This window comes from Triticum dicoccoides, chromosome 1A (assembly GCF_002162155.2).
Source record: "Triticum dicoccoides isolate Atlit2015 ecotype Zavitan chromosome 1A, WEW_v2.0, whole genome shotgun sequence".
NCBI classification, from domain to species: Eukaryota; Viridiplantae; Streptophyta; class Magnoliopsida; order Poales; family Poaceae; genus Triticum; species Triticum dicoccoides.
Window position 1 is genome coordinate 59,719,528 of NC_041380.1, and position 11,527 is coordinate 59,731,054.

Genomic DNA, 11,527 nt, shown 5'->3' on the forward strand with positions numbered 1-11,527 from the left:
GGTCGGGGGAGAGGGCTTGGGCTAGGGTTTGCGGGAGGGAGAGGAGGACCGGGTGGGAGTCGGGGAGGGAGTGGACGGTGTGCTTGAGGTGGGGAGGGGTCTTGAGAGCTGCGGCGGCGGTGGGAGTGGGGAGGAGGGTGGCGGCCAGGGCGAGGAGGTCGGCGGAAGAGGAGGGGGCTGACCCGTCGGCGGCGGCGGCGGCTGGGGTGGTGCGGCGGCGGCGGCGCACGGGCGGCATTGCGGATGTGGGGTGAGATCTTCTGTTGGGGTTTGAAATGGGACGGAGGGAGGTCGACGGATTTGGGGAAATTTTGGGAGGGAGAGAGCCACATCCACGTAGGCGGCGAAAGAGAGCGCAAACCAAAAGATTTGGGGTTAGATTACCACGTCTAAGTTTGGTGAGTTTGATCAATTTAGTGGGGTGTTTGATTTAAGTCTTATCTTAGGTAAGATGTTTTTTGTCACACTCAGAAAATATAGTAAGATTTTCTTGGACTTGCCAATTGGTGTCTTCTAATTTATTAAACTAACCTTAAGCAAGTAGCTCACTTACAACCGTTTTGGCCCTCACAGAGTGATGGAACCAGCATTTTCGAAGGATCTAACAGGACGGTGACACTAGCTACTTGGGGTAAGTTTGTTGTGAGCATCGGCGGCGAGCAAGAAGGCGAGCATTTTTTCAACCACTTTTGCTATCACTATAGTCTGTTTTGGTTGCAAGCATCGGCGGCGAGCGTCGACGTCAAGTACACGGCGACAACTGTCGACGGTGAGCACGACGACAATTATCGATGGCGAGGGCAAACAGGGGATGTCGGAGCACGCGAGGGGCGGCCGCCATGTGCGCGTGTATTTTCTCTGATCTCGTCGCGGTGGGAAGAAAGCGATGAGAAGGGAGGTGGCCGGCTGAAATTTAAGGTGGCAGGCCAAAATTTGGGCCGGCCAGCGCGTACCATTGGCTGGCAGGTGCATCCATGCGAGTTGAAGTATGCATTGAGTGGTGTGTGGTATATTCTGTATGTTTATATGCATGTCTTAGAGGAACCCACCCCCGCCTCCAGGGTACCACCCAACCATGGAGTCCGACATCTCAGGTGGAGATTCTCTCTCTCGCTCAATATGCGTACTAAGAAAAATTAGGGCGTGTTTGGATTACAGCAAAAACTTACCATATCAATATTTTGGCTCGCCCATAGGATTTGGTTGCCATTTGGACTATTGCCAGGAAATTGGCGCGCCAACCTCAGACGGCGTATGCATATGTAAATTTGGCCTAACACGTTGGCGAGACGATGGCCCGGAAAAGCTCGACCAAAAAATTGGCGTCGCGTTTTGTCCCCCTGTCTCAATGGGTCAGCTAGGTACTTTTTTTTATTACTCGCCGCTGGTGCTCACAATAAAATTACCCGAAGTAGCTAGTGTCACTGTCCTAAGAAATTGATGTGCCAACCACAGACGGCGTGCGCATATGTAAATTTGGCCTAACACGTTGACGAGACGATGACGGCTACAATCCAAACGATGCTAGTTTACCAAAATTTTGGTTATGCTCTTGCATTGGTCATACCCAATTTTTGGTGTGGCTAGCTGGGGCTCAAACCAAACAACCCTTACAGCTTCTCGCAAAGTGCTTTGAGCTTCGGTGGGCTCGATGGGCGAGCATCTCGCATGACATCCTAGGCTCCGTACTTTGTCGGCTCCCTTGCTCGCGATCGCACGAGCCTCTGCTCCATCTACCGCTCGTGACTGGACTCCGCTCGCCCCATCACTCCTGCTTCTCTTCCTCTTCAAGTCCGTCTTCGTTAGCTTCACCCTGTTCAAGTCCATGACTGCCAGCCGCCACATCCTTCTTCCCAACGCCATGTTGGCCGGCCGAGAAAGTCCTTGTGTGGGGCTCCGTTGATGGTTGGCTCGCGGTGTCGCACCCAATGCATATGCGAATACTACCTTTCGAATGGGTACTTCCTATTGAATATCTTCCCCCAGTGCATAATCAGGAATGGTTATTTACCAAGGTGGTCGTGTTTGCTTCACGACTCCGGCTCCAAGTGCATTCTTGCTGCAATTGCTTGCCACAGCCTTGCTCTTTGGTACTGGCGGCCTGGGAGGGGATTCATGACACTTTTTAATAGGTCCCGCATGTAAGTGACTGGTTGTGAGTTCTTTTACCTGGGCTAAGTGGGATTGTGGATCGGGTGGTCAACAGTATCAAACCTGGTCCACGGGGTCAAAACCAGGGTCAAGGTTGAATATTGCACAATTTTGATAGTTTCAGGGTTGAAATTTGGATGGTTTTGAAGTTTTGGGTTGTTTCCTAGACTTAGTGACAACTAGAGGTTGTAATATGGACTTCTCTCCATCTTGATTTTGTACAGTTTGTGTTCTCGTAGGACCGACTTTTTGAATCTATTGAGTTTTTATCGGTGTGGCGTGTTGTTTTTTCTTGGTTTAACCTTTTTGTGGAAATGGAATCCTTACTTGGTGATATGGTGAACAAACTTTTTGTTGTTTTTTCTTGGTTTAATTTTTTGTGGAATTGGAATCCTTCAATCTTTAATGTTGTTTCATGAGCACTAAATTTGGTTTCCTCCTCTCACAATGTTTTGTTCCATTAGAAGTCATGAATTGTTCCATATGTACTTATATTGTCCATGGTGCACTGTTCTCTCCTCCCTCCAACAGCAGTTTTTTGCCGGTATAAGCCATGGATTTTAATAGCACAGGGTCTTGTATAGGAGAATGATTATGTATGACTAGGGGTAACATTTACATGCTAGTTTATTATTTGGAGACAGAGCATGGTGTTTCGAATAAACATATGCACTATGATTTAGACATTTTATTAGTTAAAACTTGTGTGCACTAGTTTCAAATGCACTACTTAAGCTATGAGACCGAAGAAAAGTACAACACATGGTTCCCGTCTCGCGTGTTATATTGCACAAAGAAGTGATAGCTCACTTGGTTTGACCGCTTGCAGGCTCGCGGCTACTGGCGCAGGTTAGACTCCGAAGACACGCAGTAATTATTTGATTCTCCAGAATGTCTAACCAACCCAGTTGGGCATGAAGGGTTCAACCTGCCAAGAGATCTCGCTGCGAGACTAAATTGTGGTTGACTCATCCTTGGACACTGTATGAGTACCTTAAAAAGCTTTACAAGTATATTGATGTATGGGCTATGGGTCAGATATCCCTTTGTCGGAGCAATAGATGGACAAACTGTGTTGCACTCATTCACGATGCCACCCATTCCCATTCCCGAGCGAAGTTGCATACTATATGTATCCGAGAAATTGGCTATATTGATGCAAACAATACTAGTGATAGAGGGCAAGCTAGCTACTCCACTGTTGGCCGCAGGAGATACTAGCAAACGCCCAACATTTACCTATATATGTGCGCCGATGAAGTGTCAATTGGGTGGCACAAGCGTAATCACACCGGAGAGAATCTAAAAGTCGTACCAAATAGTAGATGGATAGAGGCCAAGAACAACCAACTTAAATTCTGCCCCCTCTTGATTTAACCAGCCAAGTAGCTCCTACTGATCTCATGTCACGAGAGTAGCTCTGGAATTAGTAATCATTCTTGCCGTGGTACTGGTTTCTTTGCAGCTGATTTTCTCTGCACAGTGGACGTAAAGATGCTTATTTGGCATTGTAAAGATATCTCCCAGCTCAAGCACATGAATCTGCATGCATGCGAGCGGTACAGTTCTTCTATCCAGTGGTCTTTCGCTACTATCTCCATAGCAAAATAGACGTTTTTGTAGGCTAAAATAGCCTACCAAAACGTTTTACTTTTGGTACAGGGGTAGTACTTGTAAATAATGCCCACCATAAACGTAAAGATAACTATGTTCTTTCAGATAGAAATGCATTAAATCATTTCTATATACAATGTCTGCAACAAATATGGGAGTCACCCGGTTTGCATTGAACTTACGAAACAACTTTGGCCCTGAGATATTCGTCGCATATCGGATCCTATAAATACCATGCTCAGTTAATAGCTTAAGGGCATGTTTGGATCACAGTAGGGATCAGCCTTACCAATTTTTTTGGCATTGATTGATGGTGTTAGCTTACGTTTTGATGATAACAAGGTTTTTTTTTTTGTATGGCTCCTGTATGAGAGGCTGACATACGGGCTCGACCATGTTGAAACAACCCAACATATAGCAAGCAAGGTGCCCGAAGAATCAACGAAATATTGCCCTTGCTTCTCATGAACATTCTCGTCTTGCGAGGACCAAATTAAAGAACACAATCCAAGTACGTGGGTGGCCGCTGAGGCTGATTTTTTGACATTTTATCATTTTTTAAGTCATAGATGTAAACATTCAACACATGCATGACAATAATCCCACTTTTTTTATCATGGAAATGGTACTACTATGACAGAGATTCATTTCATTTTTGCAGAATTTTCCCATATGTGTTTTTCCTCTCTCTCTTTTTGTGGCTGAGCTTTTCCTTGTAGTTTCAGACCAAAAATCGAGCTATGCACGCAGAAGCAAAAAAGATAAACTCCCACATGATTACTCAGAAAAAGGAAAAAAAATGACAGACAATGCTCACATTTGGATTGTAGTGTGCACACATGAAGTCTGAGGGTTGACAGTCTTCCTGAAATTAGGCGACTTTTCAGTTTTACGATAGTGGGTGTATAGAAGAAGTGAAGTGTGACTTAGATTGTGTATTGGATGTGGTATACGTATACTCCATATGTCTCTATGCACGTGTTTGTAGTACACCTTAGACACTATATATTGGTGGTAGAGGTTGACTATATTTTTTGTCAGTCTATTTTTATTTTTCCGTCTTTCTTCTTTTTCTTTCTTGTAAATAATTTTGACTTGTTTTCAAGTGTTAAACACCCGTCACCATGCCTCAAGCGTCCGCTCAAACAAGAGCTCCTGTTGGATTATTTACATCATGTGAAAAGCACAGGAAAGCAATCCTTTTTAGAGAAATGGGAGAAGTCCTTTTGATTTTCCTCCCTTTGAAATTCGATTGGAGCAAATGAGAAGACCTAGAGGCATTCTCGTCAGTTTCTTGGGCTCCCACTGAAAATCCATGACTGCCAGCCCTGCCGAGCAAAACCGAAATCCCAATCAACTCGTATATGGATTGTATGGGCTCATTATATCTAGCAGCAACAAGTTCCAAAGTCTATGAGTTGTATGAGATATGGGCTCGACATGTGCGAGAAGCAGCACAAAAGAACAGATCAGTGTTGCGCTTATTCACGATACCACCCATTCCCCGAACAACGTTGCAATTTGCAAATGACAACCGGTGCTAGAGGGCAAGCTAGTAGCTACTCCAATGTTGCGTAAGAGCTATAACAAATATCCAACTTACTTTTATATATGCATCGATATAATTAAGTGGCACATGTGTAGCTACACTGGGAAATCTACAAGCCGTACAAAATAGTAGATGGATAGGAGGCCAACAACATCTAACTTCAATTTTGCGGCCTTTTAGTGCTGCCAACCAAGTAGTACTCTCACATCACAAGAGTAGCTCTCGAATTAGTCATTCGTTCATAATGCTAAACATTTGACCCAATTTACCTACAGTTGGTTTTCTCTGGACATTGGATGTAAAGAAGCACATTTGGTAGAGTAAAGTAATCTCCAACTCAAGCACATGAACCATGCCGACCGAGTAAGCCCATTGCGTGGGGCTCTTTTGATGGCTGGCTAGCGGTGTCGTTGCCAACACAGATGCGGATACTACCGTTGAAATGGGTAATTCATGTTGAACATCTTCTCCGAGTGCATGATTAGGGGAGGTTATTTATCAAGGTGGCCGTGTTTTCTTCGCGATTCTAGCTCCAAGTGCATTCTGGCTGTAACTGTGCCTTGCTCTTTGGTTCTGGCGGCCTGGGATGACATCATGGTACGTCTATGGAAATCTTGTTCCGCTGATATTGCCTTCTACCAGGGAAAGCTCTATTTGGTCTTGCATAACGCTACAGACATTTTCTCCTATGAATTTGAAGAGGATTGCGAGAGAGTGAGGCTCACTGTGTTTCGAAAGTGTCTGATAGAGTTTCGTCCGACGGTTAAGGATTGTCCGGCAAAGATGTGCAACTTGGTGGAATGGCGTAAAACATTACTGGTGGTCATCAGATACATCAGTGGTCACCATGACTGGTTAAATGTTCTTAAAGTTGGAGTGTTTTCCATGGACTTCAGCACAAAACCTCACATATCCACTGAGATGAGTAGATTGGATGGCAATTGTCTCTTCATCAGTTCACCAGAGGTTTCAAACCCAGTCAACGGGATCAAAACTAGGGTAAAGGTTGAATGTTACACGGTTTTGATAGTTTAGGGTTGAAATCTAGGCGGTTGAAGTTCAGGGTTGTTTCCTAGACTTTAGTGACAATTCAACGTTGTAATATGGACTTCTCTCCATCTGTTTGGATAGAGTTTGTGTTCTCTTAGGACCAACTTTTTGGATCTGTTGAGTTTATATGGGTGTGGCATGTTGTTATTCTTGGTTTAATTTTTGTGGAATTGGAATCCTTACTTGGTGATACGGTGAACAAACTTTTTGCTGTTTTTCTTGGTTTAATTTCTCGTGGAATTGAAATCGTTTAATCTTTAATGTTGTTTCATAAGCACTAAATTTGGTTTCCTCCTATCACAATGTTTTGCTCCATTAGAAGTCATAAATTATTCCATGTGTACTTGTATTGTCCATGGTGCACTGTTCTTCTCCCTCTAACTACCGTTTTTTGCAGTAGAAGCCATGGATTTGAATAGATTCAGGGCCTTGTATAGGAGAATGATTATGTACAACTAGGGATATCATTTACATGCTAGTTTATTATTTGAAGACAAAGCATGGTATTTCGGATAAATTTACACACTACGGTTTAGATATTTTAGTTAAAACTTGTGTACACTTGTTTCAAATGCACTACTTAAGCTATGAGACAGAAGAAAATACAATGCATGGTTACCGTCTCCCGCGGTAAATAAAATGGCTAAGTTCCAACTGTATTGCCCAAAGAATTGGTATCTTACTTGGTTTGACCGCTTGCAGGCTTACTGCTACTGGCGCAGGTTAGATTCCGACCACACGCGACAGTCTTCAGCCTGCCGAGAGATCCAACCCAGTTGGGCCATGAAGGGTTCAGCCTGCCGAGAGATCCCGATGGAATAGGTCACACGAGTAGTGCAGAGGGTTTCTGTGAAAATCGCCGCGAGACTAAATTGTGGCTAACTCATCCTTGGATGTTGTATGAGTACCTTCAAAAACTTTACAAGTATATGGATGTATGGGCTATAGGTCAGATATCCCCGAGTCAGAGCAGTAGATGGACAAACTGTGTTGCACTCATTCACGATACCACCCATTCCCATTCCCGTTCCCAAGCTATATGTATAGGAGAAATTGGCTATATTGATGCAAACAACTACTAGTGATAGAGGGCAAGCTAGCTATCCACTGTTGGCCTCAAGAGATACTAGCAAACGCCCAGCATTTACCTATATATGTGCGCTGATGAAGTGTCAATTGGGTGGCACAAGTGTAATCGCACCGGAGAGAATATAAAAGTCGTACAAAATAGTAGATATGGATAGATACCAACAACAACCAACTTAAATTCTACCGCCTCTTGATTTAACCAGCCAAGTAGCTCGTACCGCTCTCATGTCACGAGAGTAGCTCTGGAACTAGTAATCATTCATACCATGGTACTGGTTTTTTCTGCAGCTGGTCTTCTCTGGACAGTATGTAAAGATGCTCATTATTTGGCATTTGTAAAGATATCTCCAACTCAAGCACATGAATCCGCATGCATGGGAGGGGTACAGTTTACCTGCCTCTTTCCACTAGGGCGAGTAATATTAGATGATCAAGAGGCCAGGCTACTCTTCCGCTACTTGTAATTTAATACCCACTGTAAAAAATATAAACATAACTATGTTCCTTCAAATAGAAATGGATTAAATCATCTCTATGTATAACGTCTACAACGAACATGTGAGTCACCGGTTTCCATTGAACTTATGAAACAACTTTGGCCCCAAGATATTTGTTGCATATCAGATCTTATCAAAAAAAAATAGAAAAGGAAGATGACCTCGGCCTCTACATCTGGGCGACGCATACGATCACTTTATTAATTATTCTCACAGGACTTTACAAAGTCATACAACAGTAAGACTAAAGACGCCCTCTAAGCAACAAACTGTCGCTACACCTATCCAGTTGATGAAGGGGCGCATATAGCCTGGGCCTAATACCAAACAGACATCGCAGCCAAGCCTAACATCTAAGACCTGAGACCCCAACCTAGCCACTTGCCGAGTCTGGGGCACACACAGGTCCGGCGTGCTCTCAGAGGCCGCCGCCGCCAACTGCCACCGCTCCATCTTCAGACCTGTACCGATGCATCAACCTTGCTCGGTCTAGCTATCGTCGACGCCACCACGGCGCCCAACGACACCTCCTCCCTGCGCGCAAACAGCTGAGCACGTCGCGGTTGCCACTGATACACCTCAGCGCCATGCTGCCAAGTACCACCAGCCGACACAGCTTGAAGTCCTTGGAAGATCTGTGGTGCGTAGCACCTGCCGACCAGGCATGACTAGCACATGTCGGTCAGGCATGACTTGACATCTCCACCGAAGCTCCGTGCAAGAAGAAACCGCTCCACCTCCTGCCTCTGACTTCCAGCGCTGCTCCACAAACGATGCTCCTAAGAGAGAAACGACACCGTAGTGCCGCCATCGTCTGATCTGGCACACCAGATACTAGAGTTTCCCCCGGAGCAGCACGAGTAAGTCGACAGTAGTTACACGACGATGCCTCCATCAAGGTAACGGCGAAAACGCCGCCATCTCCTGCCGTCGGCTTGGTTTTCACAGGCAACCATGTTTCCCCGACTCGTAGCCGGGACTAGATGACGGATCTGGAGATCCGACCACCCAGCATCAGGCCGACCACCTCCGACGGAGGAGATGACCACCACCGCCATGTCCCGCCTCCATGCCGAGAAGGGCCGTCGCACTCCACCGCCGTCAGTAGCTGCACATCAATAGCACAGCCACCAATAGCACATCACGAGCACCCCGGGGATGCCACCCCGACCTGCCTTGGCGCCGATCCAGAAGGCCGAGCGCAAGCAACAAGACGAATCCGGCGAGCAACCAGCAAAACCGCATACACGACGGATGCCAGCCCAAAGGGGATCTCGCCCGACTCTGCCTAGCACAGGTGCCACCGCCCCCGCGTCGTCCAGATCCGGCAGATCGACCACCGGCCGCCGTAACCATCACCAGCACGCAACCCGCCTCGTGCAGCCCTCCACGCCCGCCCCCGTGGCAGCCCAGCGTCGTCGCGCCCCGCACAGCGTCGCGTTCCGCCCAGGGTAGATCGCCCCACGGCGATCCGGCCTCGCGAAAAGGATAAAGCGCCCCGCCGTCGCCCATGCCGAGCGGGCTTCGCCCGCCGGCACGCCCTGGCGGCAGCGAGGGGAGGGATGGGGAGAAGGTCGCGGTTCGGCGGCGGCTAGGGTTTCCTCCCCTGCCGCCCGTGGGACCGCCAGAGATTGGGACTTAATTAATAGCTTCCGTGGCAAACGCCACAAAATCAACCACAACATACCCTAAAAAAAAATCAACCACGACATGAAGGAGCGACAGCAAGCCTGAACCTTTTGCCTTACCGTGCCAAGCCTGATGCCAGAGGAGACCTCTCGTGGAGCCCCTTCCTCTCTACTCTGAACTTGTAATCTGTCAAACTTTTGCTCTTGCAAAAATGTTTTGGCGGTAGCATGTGTATCCCTGTACTTTGGGTTCTTCTGCTGCTTTTTTCAGTGGAATGAGAAATATATTCAGATAGGGCAGGCTGTCCCTCCGGTGATTTCCTCAAAAAAGAAAAGGCTGGGCCATGTTTGGATCACAATAGCGAGCAGCCCTAGCAAAATTTTTGCGTTTTTTTTTTTTTTGCGGGAAAAAACTTCCAATCTATTCATCTTCAATAGTGGTAGTACAACGAACACTAAAAATAATAATAAATTTGTTTGCGTTGATTGACGGTGTTGGATTGTGTTTGGATGGAAATCAGCATTTTTGTATGGCTCTAGAGAGGCTGACATCTGGACTCGACCAGGTCGAAACTACCAAACTTATACATGTGAGGTACAACTCATCCGAGCAATCAGCGAAAAATTCTCGCCCTTACTTCTCACGAACATTCTTGTCATGAAAGGCACAAAGAACGACATCCAAGTACGCAGGCAGCCCTCCGAGGATGATTTTCAACATTTTATCATTATTTTTAGTCATAGATGTAAAAAGTCAACACATGCATGACAATATTCTCACTTTTTTTTTGTAATGGAAGTGATGACAGAATTTCATTTGCTTTGCAGAATTGTCATGGATGTGTATTTTTCCTGTAGTAAATCTAACTTCAAACCAAAATTCAAGCTATACATGCATAACCAAAAAGATAGACTCCCATATGATTACTTAGAAAAAAAAATGAAGACACTGTTCACAGTTGTATTTTTTAGCATGCGCACATGACGTCTGAGGGTTGTCAGACTTCTGAAATGAGGCAACTTTTGAGTTTTAGGTCAGTGGGGGCATAGAAAGTGTCAGTTGGAGTGTTCACTGAGTGTGGTGCGTGTATTTGCACGACACCTTCTCACACTGGTAGAAAAAGAGGCTTCCGTCCAGCCCCATTAGTCGCGAAACTGTAGGAACCGCGACTAATGAAGTCTTTAGTCGCGGTTCGGCAGACGAACCGCGACCAAAGGCCTGGGCCCAGGGCGCTCGGTGGCCAGCTGGTGCACGTGAGGGGCTTTAGTCGCGGTTGGCCAGGCCAACCGCGACTAAAGGTGCGCAAAGGCCGTTAGTCGCGGTTGGCCAGGCCAACCGCGACTAAAGCTCCTCCCCTATATATACCAGTTCAGCACGCTCACTTAGCCATTTGGTGCCACTTCTCTTCACAAGCTTCACAAGGGGGTGTAGGTTTGCTTTTGGTTCCTCTTATGCACACAAGGTGTTTGATGAAATGCCCTAAGAGGGTGAAACAAACATGATATGAAGTGTTGGAGCCACACTTGAGGTTCCTCATTTATTTTTTCCTTCTCGATCGCGGTTAGCAACTTGAACCTTTCATGCATGTGTGTCATTGATAAAATATGCATGTGTGCAGTTCATTGTTTAATTTATATTGTTTGTAGCTAGTTAGTTTAACAAATGCATGATGGTTAATTATATATTTTATATTATAATAATGCAGATGAATCGGCAATGGATGTACGGTAACCGACTCTCCGGCGAGTTCACTACGGGTTTGAAAGATTTCCTCGTAGTGGCTAATGCGAACAAGCAGGGGGGTTTTGTTATCTGTCCATGTGTTATCTGTAAGAATCAGAAGGGTTATTCTTCCTCAAGAGATGTTCACATGCATCTGCTTCGGCACGGTTTCATGCCAAGCTATAATTGTTGGACCAAGCATGGAGAAAGAGGGGTTATAATGGAA

The 11,527-nt window shown here is 46.0% G+C and overlaps 1 protein-coding gene across 1 annotated transcript in view; it reads right to left on the bottom strand.

Annotated features, from left to right (window-relative positions):
- The window catches only part of LOC119362789, a 5,963-nt gene extending 5,725 nt beyond the window's left edge, over positions 1–238 (bottom strand). Inside the window, exon 1 of the mRNA XM_037628055.1 lies at positions 2–238. Coding sequence (XP_037483952.1) covers positions 2–238 — 237 coding nt within the window. The remainder of the gene's footprint in view (position 1) is intronic.
- Between the last annotated feature and the right edge of the window lie 11,289 nt (positions 239–11,527).